This window comes from Lepidochelys olivacea (genome assembly GCF_965140295.1).
Source record: "Lepidochelys olivacea isolate rLepOli2 genome assembly, chromosome: 17".
NCBI lineage: Eukaryota > Metazoa > Chordata > Testudines > Cheloniidae > Lepidochelys > Lepidochelys olivacea.
This window is the reverse complement of record NC_140427.1, coordinates 6,557,611-6,577,971: the sequence shown is the minus strand read 5'-3', so window position 1 is coordinate 6,577,971 and position 20,361 is coordinate 6,557,611. Positions and strand designations below refer to the sequence as shown.

Here is a 20,361-nt window from a genome sequence, read left to right as displayed (position 1 = left end):
GCTTCCTATAACTGGGTAGAAGAAGAAATATATACGAACAGTTGTTTAAAAGTTGACTTTAGGTAAATATTAATGTTAAATAGGAGAAATGTAACTTATTATACATATTTGTACTTTTGTATGAATTCTCCATCTCCACATTCATTGAATTCCAAAAACAGGTTCACTTTATTCCATCTTTACTATGTATGTAAAGAGTTCTGAGGCAAAAAAAAGTACAGTAATTCCTGGCATCACTAAGGCTTTTTACTAATAGTAGTCCATAATCTCTTTCAAAGATGCACTTCTGTAAACTCTCTTCACTAGAAAGAAAAGGAGTACTTGTGGCACCTTAGACACGAACCAATTTATTTGAGCATAAGCTTTCGTGAGCTAGAGCTCACTTCATCGGATGCATAAAGTGGAAAATACGGTGAAGATGTTTTTATACACACAGACCACCCTATACCGGAAACCTACTGACTGCTATCCTACCTACATGCCTCCAGCTTTCACCCTGACTACACCGCACGATCCATTGTCTACAGCCAAGCTCTACGATACAACCGCATTTGCTCCAACCCCTCAGACAGAGACAAACACCTACAAGATCTCTGTCAAGCATTCTTACAACTACAATACTCACCTGCTGAAGTGAAGAAACAGATTGATAGAGCCAGAAGAGTACCCAGAAGTCACCTACTACAGGACAGGCCTAACAAAGAAAATAACAGAACGCCACTAACCGTCACCTTCAGCCCCCAACTAAAACCCCTCCAATGCATTATCAAGGATCTACAACCTATCCTGAAGGACGACCCATCACTCTCACAAATCTTGGGAGACAGGCCAGTCCTTGCCTACAGACAGCCCCCCAACCTGAAGCAAAAACTCACCAGCAACCACATACCACACAACAGAACCACTAAGCCAGGAACCTATCCTTGCAACAAAGCCCGTTGCCAACTGTGCCCACCTATCTATTCAGGGGACACCATCACAGGGCCTAATAACATCAGCCACGCTATCAGAGACTTGTTCACCTGCCCATCTACCAATGTGATATATGCCATCATGTGCCAGCAGTGCCCCTTTGCCATCCATGTACATTGGTCAGATTGGACAGTCTCTATGTAAAAGAATAAATGGACACAAATCAGATGTCAAGAATTTATTAAATTCATAAACCAGTCGGAGAACCCCCCCCACCCCCCCACCCCGCTGTTCCGCAGACGTTCTTGTTAAACCCTAGATTTGTGCTGGAAATGGCCCACCTTCAGTATCATACATTGTAAGGAGAGTGATCACTTTAGATAAGTTATTACAAGCAGCAGCAGGAGAGTGCGGTGGGGGGAGAGAGAACCTTTTGTAGTGATAAACACCCTTTTTTTCATGGTCTGTGTGTATAAAAACATCTTCACTGTATTTTCCACTTTATGCGTCCGATGAAGTGAGCTGTAGCTCTCGAAAGCTTATGCTCAAATAAATTGGTTAGTCTCTAAGGTGCCACAAGTACTCCTTTTCTTTTTGCGAATACAGACTAACACGGCTGTTACTCTGAAACCTATCTTTTCACTAGAGGTAGGCATATCCTTTGCCATATCCCTTTGACTACATTTGATGTAAAAGGCTAGTAGATAGCATAAAGGATAGAGTAAGAAAGAGGAGAGCAGATTTAACACACAAGTACGTAGGTACATTATGATTTTATTTTAAAATATATGCACACACGTATGGTTTAAAATATATATTTATTTTAACTTTTGTACTTGTTGTACAGAAACTGCTTTTTGATAGTGATAGTCTGCACATAATTTACATAACATGGTAACGAAACACAGTGTTCTTCCATAATTTATAACAAGGAAGCTAATCAGCGTGCCAAAGGTTGCCAATCCCTGCCTTAGAGTTACCTTGACCTGCCTCGTGAATTGTCAGCTAAGGACTTGGACAGCAATGTTACCTTCTTTCCCCACTCTCCACATCTCTTTTTTTCCCTCGTGGTTGTAACTGTCAACATGAACTGATGTATGTAAGCATACTGCTGTGCCTACTTCATTCCTTGCCTCTGGAGGAGCAGTTTATTTGAATACTATGCATGTAGTTGCTCATCTAGTATGTATCAGATATGTGCAGTTAGGGTTTTGGCAAACACACACCACTTCCTTTTTTTCTGCAAACATTTGCTGTCACACACACAAAAACACTACAGTGTTCCTTTACCATAGTTTATTTTTTCCTACGTAGAACTCAGGTTCCCTATTTACCCGTTATAGAGCTGTTTCTGTCGAGCTAATGGCTGGTTGTTGTTTTTTTTTTATAGTTTTCCACTGTATGCCCAGCTATGAAGACAGAATTTAGCCCCTCCCTATTTGTGGAGGGATGAGGGTAGGGGATATGGAAGTTTCCATTGTACTTATTTGTTAGATTTGTTCTATTTAATTAATAAAGATGGATACAAGTGTAGTGCTTGATCTTTTGGAGTCTAATTCAAATAATATAATGCCAAATCAAATATATTTCCTTCTTATATTTAAAGGATTGGATTTAGTAACACATGCCTGTTTGGTGCAGCTTTTTCTTATTTAAAAATAAGAAAATTGCTTCCATGCTTCTTGCAATTTGTGGTAGGTTTAAAATGTCTCTGCTGTTTTGTGTTTCACTGATACGTGCACATTCTTGGAAAATGTCACTTTCTCAAATACCTTGTTCCATTTTTCGTAATGTTGAAGGACTGTTAAATATCATGAATGAAAGTAGTAAAATCTGTGATCTGTAGAGGAAAAACCTGAAATCAGTAACTGAAATAACTAAAAGCAGTTACTTGCAATGTTAAGTGATGCTTAGGCTATCTCTGGTCAAATATTTTTTTTATGATGTACTAACAGTTGATAGCATCCGACAGTAGTTTAAGAAAGCATATCTCTCTGTAAATGTATAGAATTCTAAAGACTGCATACTAGACCTGAAGATATATAATTTTACTTTTAAGGTCCTTTAAAAATGTGCAGTTCTTCAATGCACTGTTTCAGTATAACTTTCTAGTATTTGTATCTCTTGTTTAAACAAACAGAAACCACCAGCAAGATATTGTACACAGGAGCTTTGTGAGTTGAAGAAATTTAATTTGTGTCACTAACAGTATTAAACAAGTAAAATATCACTAAAAGAATGTGATGCAGTCATTGAGTGCTAGTTTTCTAAAGGCTGTTGGCAGAAATTTCCTTTCTTAATAGAAGGGTAGTTTACCAAAGAGATTCAGTATGTCCAGGAAGAGCTGGAGCAGTGACAGACATATTCTAATAGTTAGATTTTTTTTTTTTTTTTTTTTTTTTTTTTTACAGAATCAAGATCGCTTTGCTGAAAATTAAATTGTGCTTCAAAATAGAATAATCAAATAAGGCCACCTGACATCATTTTGAAACAGCGTAATGGCAAAAGAGCTTTTTTTTAAATTATAAAACAGACTTTCATAGACAGCTGTCAAATGGAAAGAATGGTTTCCAGATTTTTTTTATTCATACTTTTCTGGTTTTATGTGAATTATTGATAGATATGTCATAACTCTGTGAGAGAAATGACAAAATGTCTGATACTTGCAACTGAAAATAGCAGAGTTGCAATAGCTATAGAAACTTGATTCACATGGATAGTTTTAAACTTACAGAAGTAGAATTTACTAATTCACATGCAATAAAATTTACTAATCCACACACACAAACTTGCTCCAATTTTTTTAACAATATTTCTCAGAGTAGCTCCAATGTGTGAAATATTTCAGTAGACATCAGTGGTAGTACTCATAAGTAAGGCAAGCAGGATTTGACCTTTAAAGTATATAGCGTGTTATCACAAGGTATGGTATTGCAGTTCCAACACTTCATTATTTTTACAAAATGTTAGTAAATATACGGTTATATTTAAACCAAAACGACATTTATCAAAATAACTGATCCGATTACACTTGGTGACACGTCTGTTGTTTTGTCATGCCTGCTCACTTAGCCCAGTCCATGCTCATTGAAGTCAACCGGCATCTCTCTTCATTGACTTTGGTGGAGATTACATTGCGCCCTTACTAATTTTCACAAATCAGTCATTTGCAAAAGATGCTCCATTTACCTCTGCTGTGTCATATAGAGTAACTCATATGGAGTCATGATTTAGTCTGTTTTAAATGTTGATTTCTATTTAAAAACTAAACATTATTCAAAAAATCGTAAGATCACATTTGATCACAGGTGTGTTATTAGAAATGTCACACTGATTAAACAGAAATCTTGAGTTTATTTGCCCTGGATGTACTTGCTGGAAGAATTTTTTTTCTAGCTATACAGAACTCTTCCTGCTGTTTATGCTGCCTTGCACATTAGTGCATAAAATAGAAGCTCATTATATGAAGAAGGTAAATAGCCTCTTTCCAGCTGCTGCTTGTAAACTGATCCCTGCCTGAGGTGCCAGCATTGCTATGCTACATGTCCCTCTCTGTATCTGAAATTGTATCATCCGGAATTACATTACATCTAGCTCCATCTTCCCTTAATTATGCACCGAGTTACATTACATCTGCCTTGCTGTATGCTTGCAGGCGACGTCTTCCTTCATTCACTTCAGACAGATGATACACAAACAGCTTCTCCTTTTCTCTTATGGTCTCTTGGTTTAAACAGTCCTCTGGATTCCCAGGCATTAAGGTCAACTTCCTCTGATAGCTGTTTGTGGCAGGGTTTATTGACAGTGCTGAGATTGCAAAGAATTCCCCCAATACACTTGCTGGGAGGTGCTGATCTTGAACTGTCCGAATGCTATACTTACTTTAATGAAACTCCTTCCTTTCTTTTTGTTCAAGAGTGCCTCTTTTGAATTAGTCTTCCTTCGGGATAGCTGTCTAACAATCGCTGTTATGCATTTGCTGATCTATGCTCTCCTCCACAATTCAGTCTGAGAAGTATTGATAGCTTTCACTCCTCTTCTAGCTTTTAGAATCTGTGGCATTTAGTGAAGGGATATTTTGTAGCAACTGCAACTTGACTAGTGTTTTGTTTTTTTTTGTTATACATCTGACATCTTTCTCTCACTTTTGTTCTCACCAACTCAGTCTTCTGTGGATTTGGTAGAGATCTTAATTTTGTGGGCTTCTCTTGCTGATCTAATACAGTTTTTCCTGTACTTCGTTTCTGTCATTTCCACTCCTCTTCTAGTTTAATGTTCCTGACCTTTCCTCTGACCATAATCTTTCCTGTTCCTCATTGTCTTGATTTCTTAATAAAGAAAACATTTCTGTCTGCATTTACAATTTCCATTAGATTTTGCTTGATCAGAGCATGTTTTCTCTCATCAGGCGCCCTTGTTGTTGATCACTTACGTATTTGTCCTGTTGACCTGACCTACTCTTATTTTTATAACTTTTGGTTCATTCTGTCATTACTGTTTTTAACCTCATTACCTTAAATTATTCACTCATTGGAAAAGGAAACTTTAGTATGCAAATGTAAAGTTATTAAGTACATCATAAAGGTAAGCTGTAACCTTGTTCGCAGGAATATTTTCAATTATTAGTATGTGATCTAGTTACAACACTGGTTTCCAGAATAAAGTGATGGGAGGGGGCATGAGTTAATTTGCACAGTTATTGTACCATTACAACCCACCGCATCATTATAGTGCTTCTCAATGAAGATTCTATCCACATAATGTAGGTTCGTCATCCTTACATGTGGGGATTATACAATATGTGCTATTGATACAACAGCTTCTGCTTGTTATTCCTGAGAGCTATCATTTGTATGTCTCATCAGTGGGATTATGTATTATACATGCCCAATGAGCTGGCGAAATGAGCTGGCTAAATTTGTCAAAAATAGGAATGTAAAGTTAGGGTCCTAAATCCAGATTTTGACACTTGCCTGGATTATCAAAAGTGCTAGTTATCCAACAGTTCTCGTTGACGTCAGCCTAACCTTTGCAATGACAGTACAATATTCAAAATAAAGGGAGATGATGGAAAATTAACCTTCGTTCAGAAACAGGAATTAAAGCTCGACAATTAAGGGGAAAGGTCTCCTGTAAACAGAAACATTTCTGAAGTGGTTGCTCTTTCAGAAAGTGTATATTCTGATTTTACTCATCCCGAAGGTTTGGTCTTATGTCACTAAACTTTTTCATGTTTTCTGCTTTCCTCTGGTGTGTTGTTTTTTTTTCTTCTATGGATGGTCACGCTTGTGACATGAGAAAAAGCTTGTCCTTCTGAGCAGGTTACTTAAATCTTTTTGTGCACAAGATATGGCCTTATGTCAGGTCCTTTGGTCTTTTCTTAAAGACCATAAGATTTGCTGACCTTTAAATTTTTTTCTATTCACGTATAAAAATTAGGATTTCTCTTGGTGTTTTTAAACAGGTTGCTGCTGCATTAAGTTTTATAGCTATATAAATATACTATATAATGGATGGTGTATTTGCTATATGGTACGCTTGTGTGTGTACATTCATCTTTCCACTCAGAACTACTACAAACTGAGTGAATCTCACGTTTTTTAAAAAACAACCTGTGAATAAACGGTACCTGTATCATAATACACTTGCACAGATATATTCATTTGCCAACTGTACAAGGCATCAGTTAGAATTTTTTTTTCTACTATCTCCACAGTGCAGTGACGAGTTGGGAAAACCAAATCAAAACAACCCAAGAGCCTTATGGAATTCTTACATTTTGTTTACTAAAGGAAAACATTTTTAAGTGCTATTGGTGAATTTAGGGCTCTCAGTCTTGAGCGATTCATTTAATATCTTTTTATATTAAGCATCTATCTGGACAGCAAGGATACAATAAAAATATGGATCCTCCACCAGAATTATTTTTAGTATTATATTTCTGACAGACTTAAGAATATTACCACCCCAGGTAAGGAAAGCACAGTCTCCACATTCCTGTTTGAAGATCTCCATCTGTCTCCTTGTGTTACTTTACATAACTACCTTTGAGACACTGAATTATGATCAGTGTTCTTCTGACCAAGGAGAACTGGATGGGCTGTCATCTTTTGTCAGCTAGAGGGTTTCCTACTTATCTCAAACTTCACTTGTTTTATAGTCTTCTGGGGACATCAGCTTGTGTTGTCTTAATTAATCCAAAGTAGACCTTTAAATAACCAGTGTATTTTATGTTCACTGAGTAAGTAGAATAGGGAGCATACATGACCCGTTGGTGATTTTAGTGTTAATCTATTTCACAAAGAAAACACAGTGGAGTAATTTGTTACCTTCTCAGTTTTGTGATGTGTTGCATTCCATGGGCTCCACAGCTTCGTGTTCTGGTTTTCAAGCAAAAGTTCTCAAATTCTTTTGAAAAAGATTGTTTCCATGCAGTCCGTGAAGTGAAGGTTTTAATTGTTGTTCCATTTCTGTGGTACAAATTTAAATGTGCTTCTGTTAATTATGTTAACATAATTGGTGTCACTTCAAACACTTTCAAGATTTGAGTGTGTATCTGTTTGGCCACTGGTTGCTTAGCAAAGACTATTCCTACATTAAATATTTTGTCTAAGGAAACTTTCCAAGATCCTTAGAGTCTCTGGTAAAGGATAATGTTTTGAATATTTACTGTTTATCCTCTTATATCTTATTGAACACACAATTTATTATTTTTAATATAAATATACTTAGAATATTAGTATTTTGTCTATATTAGTAATAACAGAGTCCAGTAGTAAAAGGGTGTGCTTGGAGTAAGTGGTATGGAAGAAGGAGATTAATATTCTTAAATATCTTTACCTCTATAAGCCTGGATTCAAGGTCTAGCTTAAGTGCTTAGTGAAAAAGAGTTGGTGGGGCTAGATTTTCAGTAATTTCCAGAATCAGGGCCATATTTTCAGAAGAGCTTTGCCCCATGTAAGCACCTAAATGAAGTGGCCAGATTTTCAGAAGTGCTCAGTATCCAAGTGGCCACTGAGTCCTTTTTTTTTCTTTTTAGAAGGAAAAAAGGTGTGTTTTTGAGTTTGCTAACCCAGGTTAACTAATTCAAGGTAAAACCTTAGTGCAGACAAGGCAGTTTGTAGCTTTTACACAAATTAGCAAGTAAAGTAAACAATTTGGCTCCCCTGTAGTCTTTAACCCAACTTGCTATGGGACAATTTAGTTGTTAACTGGTTGCTGAGCTCTTTTGAAAAGTTAGCCCAGAAGCTTATTTCTGGTCCTTAGTGCATCTCATAAGAGGGTGCACAGCTTCTTGTAGAATTAGATGCAAGATGTACTGGCCTAACAAAACTTTATAGATGTCTGGATTTCAGTAAATTGTCTAATAGGGTTGTAACATAAAATTATAAATGTACCTGTAAATGTCTAAGCTGGGTTTTAGGATGGTAGGAAAGCATATGTCAGTGTTAACGGTTTTTGTATATAAAATTTGGGTGTGATGTACAAAAACTTGCAGAATGCTTGCAGCCCTCGCTGACTTCAGTTATTGCTGCTCCTGCTCAAAAATTCTGATGATTGGATCCAACATCTTCAGATTCTCATTGTTCTAAAATATTTGACATTTTCTGTATATTTTGGGGGTGTCGAAAGTAAATAGAAGATCATAGGAACAACTTGTCAGACCACGTGCAGCAGTGCAATAGTGGGTGAGAAGAAAGGTATGGTTTGCAAGAAAGCTTTGAATCAAAGCCTGGCGAAGTTCAGTGTACTTTTGATGCAAGCCACAGTCCTCTTGCAGCGTTAACCTTTCCTTTTAAACGTGATGCTGTTTGTTTTAGCCAAAGCTGCTTGCTCATCTACATGGACATTGGTAAAATGATATTGTCATGACCAGCCAAGAGGTAGGCATCAAGTAAAAGAAGTAGAGAACAGTTAGACATCTGAGAGAGAGAGAGTACTTAGCACACCACGTTGCGTCGCCTGAGGATCCGAGGGATATTAGAGATTGCGCTGTTTTTGTTCCAGATGCTGCATGAGATTTTATCCATTCCTAAACACAGTTGTTATTTCTGCTAAGCCTGTATTACTAGACTATAGGCTTGGACCTTAGCAGCAAATTATTTTGACTACTTTACCTAGTGCCTTTTAATGTTGAGAATCTCACTCAGGATGATGTCCAAATGCCAAGTTTAATTATCAAGATTACAGGGTTAGTGTGCACACAAATTGCACAGCAATAACAAAAGGTGTGAATTAATAGTCTGACTTTACCTAAGTCAACCTTAATCACTTCTGTTCTGTGCACAGACTTGTACCAAAATGGTTAAATTGGCTTTGGGAAGCAGATTTAGTTAAATCAAGAAAAGGAGCACTTGTGGCACCTTAGAGACTAACCAATTTATTTGAGCATAAGCTTTCGTGAGCTGCAGCTCACTTCATTGGATGCAGCTCACTTCATTGGATGCATCCGATGAAGTGAGCTGTAGCTCACGAAAGCTTATGCTCAAATCAATTGGTTAGTCTCTAAGGTGCCACAAGTCCTCCTTTTCTTTTTGCGAATACAGACTAACACGGCTGTTACTCTGAAATCAGTTAAATCGAAGGCAAGTTGGCAAATAGATCAGCACTTGCTTTCCAACATCCTTTAGTAGTAATGGACTGCTAATTGAAGGTGACTGATTGTTGTGTCCCATCTTTTGGCCTTGTAAATGGTTGACACTGATGTACCCTCTCCTTTAATTATTAACGTAGGTATGTGCCTGGAGCAAATGATTCTTTCCGAAAGAATTTCTGTGGGAGTTAATTATGTGTTGCTGTTTTAAAAAATTTTTGTGTGCCTGTTGGTTTTCAACAGTATATGCGTATTTTGCATACCGCATTCTTGTTGGATTCTAGATAGGAAATGGGCCGTATTTGTGTCCCTAGTTCTCCAGAAAAGTTCTTGAGCAGCCTAGGCCGAAACACAAGCAAGTATTGTGTCAGGTATTGTGTAAAATAAAGCAGATAAATGCAAAAGGAAACACACTCTCTTTACCCATACTTAGTATGTTTATTCAGCTGGCAATTTGTGCTGCTTCATATTCGTTGACCTAGAAATAGCCATCATTTTAATGCACTCTTGGAGGAAAAAAAGGTGTTATAGAAGAAAACTGCCACATCAAAGCCTCTCTCCAGCTTGTAAAATGGTATCCACCACCACTACCCTTCTGATACTGTAACACTCGGCACTTTTTTCTATCTTCAGAAAGTTTGGCCTTTTTATTAAGAAATGGCTGTACAGTTTTATTTATAGTAAAATGATAAAAGCAACACACACTATTTGAAAAGATCAGTACTGTTTAAACAAGAGTCTACAATAAATGTAATGTGGGTTCTGCATGTCTATATGGCAGAAGTTGCCGTGTGATTCAACTGTTGCCATATAGTGTAATAAGTATCCATTTAAGTAAGTGTTAGAGTGAAATCCTATGTAAATAGCTCGAACAAATTTAGAACTGCATACTTGTCAAGTGACCCATATTTTGTGGGTCAGATCCGCTGTTCCGAAGTCTGACTTTGGGATCAGTGAAATTAAACACTTGGCTGACTGTGGCTGTACAGAAAAGGTTTGTGGCTGTTGAGGATATCATGGAATCAGTGTAATAATACCCTCTCCCTTTCCAAATACAGGAGGCTCACATTCATCCTTTTCCTTCCAAAAAGTCTTGGGACATATGTAGAATGTTGAAAGAGGACCCCATAATGACACTCTTCTTATTACTGGACCTTTGGCAGGTTTAAATACATCCCTAAATAATTTGGAAAAACTTGTTTTGCCCCATGAGAATTAGATTTAAATTAGTTTGAAAGTGAATATTTTTTCTGCTGTTGTTTCACTTATATAACATACTCTTTCCTCTTCTTCAGCTTACCTTTCCACAAAGAACAGTTTGTTTTGTACAACCGAGGAAGGTTTCACTGTACTTAAAAGAAAATAAAAATATATATAAAAAAAAATCCAAACTAAAAGATTTTATTTCTCTTAAAAATACCAATAACAACAACTTTGAATTTATGGATTAATGTTTTTTTGGAAATAAGCAAATTTATGAAATGCTGGGAAAGGGACCTCAGCGTTATTTAATTAAATTAAACTACAGGCATCTGTGCAAATCTTTAATTAAAAAAAAAAAAAGGTTTCTGACACAAAGATAAATTTTGTTGAAATCATTTAATCATTGAACCAAAAAGGAGATGCTGTTGCTTGGCCTTTTGGCTAAGATCCAGTATAATAAGGTGGTCCAGAGGCATTGACACAAAGCACATCACGGGACACGGTCAGTACCAGGACGAGTAAACGAGACCACCGGCCAGGGAAATAACCCCCTTCCTTCCCTGATGAACCAAGGGATGCACCCCACCCATGTACCTATTCGCTCCACCAATACTGATTTGGACTCTAAATACATTCTATGTGTGGCATATCCAAGACCACTTATTCACCCCAATCTGGGTCTCTGCGGTTATGTCCTATGTATGTATTTTGTGAACCTTGTAACTGGTACTTGTAGTCTCTCATAACTCAAGCCTGACTCCAGATGTACAGTACCTTCCTTCTTAACTTGTGTAAACTTGATTTTAAACTTCAGCTTTAATAAATGTTTAATTACTGTGTTCTCTACCTAGAGATGATATCTTACATTTGCCATATCTGGGGAGGATTAATTGTGAGATCATGTTATGACTTGTCTTGTCCTCCTTTCTGTATTTTCTAGTATGTTTGAAATGGGAGAAAAATCTTACCTTCAAGAGGAGAGATTTATTTGTGCAGAGAAATAAGTTGTGATGTGTTGTACTCTGCTTTTAGTGATACCTCTTTTGTAGCCTGTTTTGTAGCTTATTACCGTAATATAAATAGCCTGTATTTTGTGTAACTTAATTTAAAAATGGTTACATTTTATAAAACTTGTTTTTAATTACACTGCAATTACAATGAAATTACATTGTGGTTATGCTTTTTGAAATCTGTAATTATCACTGCTGCTCATACCTGGTAAATTATTGAATTATTTATTATTGCCCATTTAGTTACAAACTTGAAAGGAAAATAAGTTTGGTGTTATCCATTTTTATACCTTTAACTAGAATATAACCTTTTCACCAGAAAGTTAACTACATGCATTGTGCTGAGAGCTAGTCATTGACAACAGATTGTACTGGATTGTGTAGAATTATAGGAAATGCCTTTCTTGAACACTGATGTTTCAGATCCTAGAAGTTGATTACTAGCCACACTATTGTAATAAAATCCAAAAGGGCTATAGGTAAAGGAGTCATTCAGTTTCTGATAATAATACAAAAGTCCGAAATGATTGAACAAAATATTCTGCAAACTGAACTTCCTCCCAGACCCAAGTCATATTCCTTTCCATCTCCCTTCATCTGCATATTCACACCTCTTCATGCTATTCTTCTAGCTACTTTGTCAATTTTATTTTACAAAAGCCCAGAGTGTTGAGCTTCATTTGAATAGTCCTCACATACTTTTTACTAGATCAGGCCTGGAGGGGCTAAGAAGGGGGAACAGAAGGACAAATCATGAGTAGTTTGGTTTTAATATTTATAAGACAATGGTTTAAAAGTGTTTTAAAATGTACAATATCTAAACTTCCGTTTCTGTGGTCCTTTCAGCACAAGCCCACCTTATTGCTGTGTGGACCTTTACTCTTTGCGAACAGGAGAGATGGTCAAATCCATACAGTTCAAAACTCCTATTTATGATCTGCATTGCAACAAAAGGTAGACATTTTCCTTCATTCTCTCTGTTAACTTTTTTTTTTTTTTTTTTTTTTTTTGCTGCATAGAAAACTCTAGTAACATGCATAATTTCAATTTTATACATTGACTGGCTTTAGCATTATAAAATATCATGCAGGCATCTCAGTTCTGCCAAAAGTAGAGCTTGGGTTTTCCACTTTTCAAAGAATATTTTGACTTGAAGTAGGACAAAAATACTTCTATAGTGCCTTTCATATGACCATCTGCAAACACTTTACAGATATGAACTGATTAAGCGTCACAATGCCTTAGTGTGTAGGAATGTCAAGTATCCTCATTTCCCTTTGTGCGAATTGGGAATCTGGGGCAGAGTGCTGTTAAATCAATTAACATCTGTAAGTCAGTGTCTGAGTTGGCAGAACCCTTGTGTCTTGATACCCCAGTTCCCTGCTTTAACCACTAGTCCACGCTGCCTTCCTATACATAGACTATATATGAGGACATCGTATGCATTCTGAGTTGTATAAATAATAATTGTACTCCTTTATGTTAGAAGGTGGGAACTAGATAAAGCAGTGTTTTTTGTCTGGAATAACAATACTTAGATATTTCTAAGCCATCCTCTTTTGGGATTTAGGTATTCAAAGTATCAGGTCTGAAATACCATGATTCTCCAGAGCCACAGGTTGAGATCCTGTCAGGGTTAACTCAGCCCTTCATACTTCTGAGGTAGATAAAACTGAATATCCTACACTGTGTTTTCAGACAAAAGACACAAAAAGTCCCAGGTCTATCTGTCTCTGCATGAGGATAGAAATGATTCCTTGGCACTTTTAATAAGAGATTTTGCTGTGGTAACTTTTACCAAAATTTTCTTTTTCCTATCCCCACTATTGTACTGCCTGCGTGGATGGCTACTTCCCTCTACCTCATTTATTTATTTTATTTATTAACACTTTTTTACAGCATTCTACATCCTTGTATCTGAAGGTACTTTATAGAGGAAGGAACAGTGCCATTCCCATGTTACAGATGGAGAAACTCAGGCCTAGAGAAATTGTACATTTCATTGGTGCTATGGGTATAGTTTGTGATGTACTCTGGGATCCTTCAAGATGGAAGGTGCTATAGAAATGTAAAATGTAATTTTATTAAGAAATGCTCAAATTGAAAATATTTTGTACTGTGTTGATTTTAGCAGCATCATTTTAAATAGACTGAGGAATGGGGTGTGGTGCAAAATGAGAACTGAGAAAGTTAGAGACGAGCAGGTGGCAACAGTCAGATTGAGTTTGGATATTGTGTAAAGGAAGAAATAGCAGGATTGAATAACTGTCAGTTTTAAGGGGAGAGAGAATAGCAAACTACACTGAGAAGATGAGCCTGAAGGAAAAAGGAGATGATGATGAAATTATTAAAGGAATAAAAGAGTGGGGATTCTAAAGACCACTAAAAATATTGTTAAAACAGACACTTCTCTAGTATGGCACCATAGAGAATATCAGTGTCTAAATTAATCAAAGATGAATAGTTGAAGGAAACATTAGAATATAGAACAATTGAACAAACAAGTAATTTTCATAGCACAATAAAGTAATATAATTTGATGTTATAGTAGAATTAAAGGACTAAATAGTATGTTAGTGTTAACTATCCATAATGAAAGTCAATGGGACAGTATCAGATAACTAAGTTGAACTGAAGAAGTTAAACTAAGAATATAAAAGAAAATTTTCACAAAATAGGTCACTGTTCCTTTAACAGTCTGTCAGAAAGAGTTCAGTATGTATCTGTGCAACTGTCTCTTTAAAAATTTAAAGTTCCCTTGTGGACAGTGTGATGATAGTAAATCTTTCCAGTCTAGTCTTCTTTTTTTCTTAAGAAGAAGAAAAGTCCAATTGTAAAAACAGTCAAAAGGCAAAACATCATTCAAAGTCTCCCAACTATAAAAAAAAAAAAACACACTCTTTCCAGGTGCTAATGTTTTTTTTTCCTAAGTGGTGAAAATGGAATAGCTACTTCAAAGTTGCGGGGCTGTATCAAGGGTAGTTGTTTTTCTGGAACATATCAGATTCTATTATCATCCAAGAAAAGTTCACTCTTTCAGATTGAAAATGCTTGGAAAATGGCAAATTGAAGCCCTAATGGGGCATGAGCTACATTGCAGACTAATGCAGTGCAAAATTGAAGTTTTAAAATAAAATTTGAATAGAAGAAGAAGAACAGAAAAGCATTCAGTATTCATATTTTTATATGCCAAAACCATCCACAATCTGTTAGGCACTATCCATACAGGAAAACACAGTCTCTGCCTCTAAGAGCAGAAGACGAAATATGAGACTGATTGGGGAGAGTGTTGTGATCAAAACAAATACAATTTTTATATACAGCTGCTCCCCGACTTATGCAATCGTTTTCGTTCCGTTCTGGAAAGCCTTGCGTAACTCAAATTTTGCATAAGTCGGAAACATATACCCAAATGTTATGCCAAAACAAAAAACAAACAAAAAAAACCCCCCCAAAAAACACCCTCCTATTTCTAGCTTACGGAACTTTTTCTGTAAGTGCGAATTTGCGTAACTCGGGTCTTGCGTAACCTGGGGAGCGTCTGTACATTACACTTTAAAAAACAAAAACAAAACCCACTATACTTGACTACCTTTCAGTCTGTCCATTAACTGGCTAATTTCTTAGAGACCTCCTGGAAGAAGTTACATAAAACTGATACACTTCCTTTTTGTTTTCCTTTCCTATGATTTAAACAGTTGGAATTCATTTTGTTAAACTAAAAATAGTTGACCGTAAAAGCAATTAGGTTTGGGATAAAAATTAGTATTCATTTCAGACAAGACAAGATGTAAATTGAGAAAAAAGAGGCTTTTATAACCGAAACACTCCTGAACCCCTGAACCACAATTTTCCTTCATGACATCGCCTGGGTAGATTGCATGTCCTGCCATTTGGCAACAGAACTCGTTTCAAAGCACACACTTTCCTGTTCCAGCATTGTAATGGTAGGGATATGAAAGCCCCCCCCCAAAACCATCCATGAGTTTCTCTTTTTCTGTCATCTGAAGCGGATGCAGAGCCCATTCTTTCCGTTGCTTCTGGATTTGTATTAGAATAGCTAGACTTCCTACCCTGATACAATAGTTCTAGAGTCTTTTATGCATGGAGGAAAGGATCCTAATCATCTGGAGCCAGGAGTTTCTTCTGAGTCTTTTCTGAAGAAGTCCTCAGACTTATCAGAGAATGAGTCTAACCCTAGCCAGGGAAGTTCTCAAGTCCATCAGGACAGGAGTTCTTTGGATCTTTTGCCTATGAGTAGAGCAGCTAGATCTTCTTCTCAGAAGGAGCACCCCAAACTCTTACAAGAAGTCTCTATGCTCTTAGAAGAAGAGGCAGCATGGGGCAAACAAGCACACCCTAACGTGCTAATTCTCTGGAGCTAATAGAGGTTGATAAGAAAGTGGTTTTGATTGTCCCAGCACAGACAGCCACCTTGGATCATAGGGATCCAAAAATGATAGAGCCTAGCTAGATCCAAGGTACTGAGATCCTTTGTTGGATCATATGACTTTGAGGTTGGGCCTAAGGCACTTGGCTTGGCAGATCCAGGTTTCCCAGGTCCTTTGTGCGTGAAGGAAATGCTTGTGGACCCAGCATTCTCAAAATTGACTCTACAGAAGGGTTGGTTACAGTGGGCCCTTTGAATAGAAATGCAGCAACTGCACGTTGAGGGCCAAGGATTTTTTTGTGGAACGCCTTTTCCCAGAGTTGTTCTAGGGTTGGAATCGAAAGGGTTAGTGAGTGTGGAAAACAAATATTTTGGAGGCTGCCAGATGCGTGGACTGATGTCTTCATCCATCCATGAAGTAATCCCAAGATCCCTCTCCCAAATTCTTGATTATGGTGGTCTCCGGTTTTTCATTCAAATACACTTTTTACAGCCAATATTTTTCCTAAGCTTCATGATCTTCTGGTTAAGCTTGGTTGCTACACATTTTGGACATTAAGAGGACTGCTAGGCATGTTCCTGATAGGACAGACGTTTCGAATGGTAATTGATAGAACAAACATTCTAGCATATATATATATAATATGTTGACAACGGGCAGCACTGTGTGTGTGTGTGTGTGTGTGTGTGTGTGTGTGTGTGTGTGTATATACACACACACACACACACACACACACTCATAGTGCTGCCCGTTGTCAACTAAATAGTAACTACAGTGTTTCCAGCTTTTTGTAATAAGACAGTAACCAGATTTAACAGAACCATGTTGCTCCATTTGAGGAAGGATTGTATTAAACGTAGTGAATGGGTGATAAAGCTTACAAGCTCATGGGCTGGCACAGCTTCCCAGGCTGATGTTCCCTTTTGAAAATAAACGTGTAAATGGTTTCAGAGGCCCTTTGGGTTTAAATGGCCTAAATCTTCATTTTAAACTTTTAAAAATCTTATACTTTTTTTTAAGCTTCACTTTTACGTCCTGTTGATCTGTAGAGTATACAATGTGCCAATGCCTAATCATTTGCCATATGGCTTTTGTTTTGCTTCAAATAGTGAACAGGTATTTAAATTTTGTGGGTGGGTGGCTATCTACATATGCTCTCCCCTCAAAATATATGGCCCTTTGTTTTAAGGCTCAAAAATGTAGGACAGTTAACGTTTTTGCCAGGTTACAGAATTTCTGTGAATTGGTATTTGAGTGAAATTGTCGAAGGTAACTGGACAATAGCTGTCCCCTTGAATTTTTTTCATTGTCCTTGTATTTAGGATGCTGGTAATCACTGGAAGTGGTTTATTACATAAAGCCCATTTCTCTCATCTTTAATTCCATGGTTCTATGCTTTCATATGGGGGAAAAAACACTGTTGGTATCTACTAACAGTAGTATTTACTACTCGTAGTTTGACAGATTTGCAATGAAATAAACAATGTGATTATTTCCATGGTAAAAGACTTCCTTTTAGATTAGTCTGTGTGCTGACTGTGGATTTGATTATGATTTGAGACACGAAGGGCAATGCAGGATCCTTGCAATTCCATTTTCTTTCTTTTCTAATGGAACTTTTATTACAGGAGGTATATCATAGATGCTGCACTACTCTGCATGGTATTTGTATACTTCCTGAAGAGCAGGTTATGGTGGTGGGGATGAGACTCTTTAGTAACTGCCAGTTACTGGAGAACTGGCAGGTTGTTGCTCAAGAATTTAAATTGAGGGTCTTGAAACAATTACATTTTAAATATTGAATCTTAAACCAACAGAAGTAATGTTTCAAGTACACATGTTTTCATTTTTGTGTTTTTAGGATACTTGTTGTAGTCTTGCAAGAGAAAATTGCTGCCTTCGACAGCTGTACATTCACAAAAAAATTCTTCGTTACAAGTATGTATGATATTGGATTCAATTTCTCTGCTCTGCTGAATAGTTGTAGTCCCATAAAACAGACTTGGAGTTGTCAACAGAATCAAATTGCAAGTCAAAGAACCACATTGCAACAAATGTTGATCTCCTACGGCCTATTTTTCCCCCCCTCCCCCCCAAATGCTAAGTATCTGCAACTCTCAGTGACTTTGTTTCGAGTTGCAAGTGTTCCATCGCCTCCAAGAATCAAGTCCCATTACTTCTGTGTATTTGTGTTTGTTTTGCATATTTGTCATCGTACCTAAACTCTCATTTGTAGTGGAAAGTACTTTTATTAACGATACTTGTATTGTTAGTTTGTTAAGCGCTACTCTGATTACTCTTGGTGCTCTGTGTTTTCTGCTGTACGTTTTATGTTTCATCTACATTGGACTGAATGTGATAATTCCAATGGTCTGTCAATTTTTTTGGCTGTTCATTGTCTGTAGTACCAGATCTGTTTTCCATTATTATTAATATTTTTATTGTGGTAGCACCTAAAGGTTAATAAGATCAGGACCACATTGTGCTAGGAATGGGTATATCTGCCCACAGGTGTTGCTACCTACTGAATTAAGAAAAGGAGGACTTGTGGCACCCGAGAGACTAACAAATTTATTTGAGCATAAGCTTTCGTGAGCTACAGCTGAATGAACTGAATGCATCCGATGAAGTGAGCTGTAGCTCACGAAAGCTTATGCTCAAATAAATTTGTTAGTCTCTAAGGTGCCACGAGTCCTCCTTTTCTTTTTGTGGATACAGACTAACACGGCTGCTACTCTGAAACCTACTGAATTAGTAACTTAGGCTGTTGGCTCAAGCTTGGAGAAGTTGATTGCTACTTGCATTTTTTTTCCTGATATTGCTGGTGCCTTTTATGTCATTTTTAATTATCATCCTTGATGGTTGATCCTAACTGATAAGCTACACCCCAGAAGATCTCTCTCCAGAAGCATCCCTGTGTCTGACACTGATATCTGTACTAGAATAATTCATAGCGTAGTTGGAAAGACAGGATATTTCTGCAGATGTGGTTCCTGATTTGTCTGTGGAGGCTGCTAAAAATGGTACATGGTATACTTGGTACGAAGACTGAGCATATCATGTATGTAACATTAAACTGTGTTTAGTCCCCAAAGTGAAATGTAATCTCTCCAAACTGTTGATAAAGAGTGCTTGTGTTTGTTCACTGAGATAGCCTCTTCAAATACTTGTTTACTGATGTTTCCAGCGTCTGATTGGATCATAATTACACTAATGATGATGGTGTTCTGTGCTTAAAAGGAAAGCCTTAAAGTATGCTTGGAATTCAGATGGAAAAATGCTTCCTTTTAAGTACTCATATAACAAACAAACAAACAAAATCTCACTTCCCTTTATTAAAATATCTCCAGATATTAGAACTGTTTCTTATTACTTTGAGGAAAAGTACCATTATGCGGTAATATTAAAGTTGCCAATAGGTGTCAGTTTCTCCCTACATGATGGACATAACAGGTTCCTAGCATTCACTAAATAGAACTTCATGGAAACAGGTTTTGAATTAAGGCTTTTGTTCTTGTTCCTTTTTATACCTTATAGAATCAAGGTACAACTTTAGCTTTGTTTTGCACAGGGGTTCAAAAATTGAAACTTTCCAGTAGGTGTTTTGGTAATTTCCGCTTAATTTTTAAAAAAAGATATTAAGTTCTGATTATTCTCAAGAGAAAACAGGAGTTGATGAAAATTTGTTTCCAAAAGTTAATAGACTGGTTGTATTAAACTACAAAAAAGTACTCCACGGTATTCAGCACAGGAACATTTCTATTCCTGATGTCAAAAAATAATGCAGCTGACAACAAAGACTGTTATGTAATATTAAACCAAAGCACTGATTTGATTGATAAGTGCCTGAGAAAATAATGGTTTTTTTTCTAGAAAGAAAAAAATGAAGCAGCCAAAATTCCTGAATCCCTATCTAGTAGCTTCATTTTGATTTTTGATATTGTTGTATGTGCATACAGTATATACACACCTATTACCCACTTACATTATGGTTTCTTTATATTGAACTTGAATTTTTAAAACCATGACTGTATTTTTAATAAAAGGTAAGCTGGGGTGGGGATTTTGGTTATCCATTTTAAACCTACTGAATAAATAAGCTCTTATACTTTGCTGCTTTGCTCAAAACCAAAGAAATGTGATTATCTAGATTATTTAGTGTAGCTTGTAGTGGTGTTGGTCGTAGGATGTTAGAGAGACAAAGTGGGTGAAGTAATATCTTTTGCTGGACCAATTTCTGCTTGTCTCTCTC

At 36.8% G+C, this 20,361-nt stretch overlaps 1 protein-coding gene across 15 annotated transcripts in view; it reads left to right on the top strand.

The window, feature by feature from the left end:
• BCAS3 (BCAS3 microtubule associated cell migration factor) overlaps positions 1–20,361 on the top strand; it is a 502,746-nt gene that overhangs the window by 64,010 nt on the left and 418,375 nt on the right. For 13 of the 15 annotated variants that reach the window (XR_014714393.1, XR_014714394.1, XM_084650993.1 and 10 more), the window contains 2 exons: positions 12,565–12,672; positions 17,971–18,047. The exons of 1 other annotated variant lie outside the window; for it this stretch is intronic. Coding sequence is in view for 12 of the 14 variants with exons in the window: in XM_084650993.1 (XP_084507119.1) it covers positions 12,565–12,672; positions 17,971–18,047 (185 nt within the window). In the remaining 2 variants the exon portion in view is untranslated. The remainder of the gene's footprint in view (positions 1–12,564; positions 12,673–17,970; positions 18,048–20,361) is intronic. One more of the 15 variants, XM_084650988.1, reaches the window with a different exon arrangement.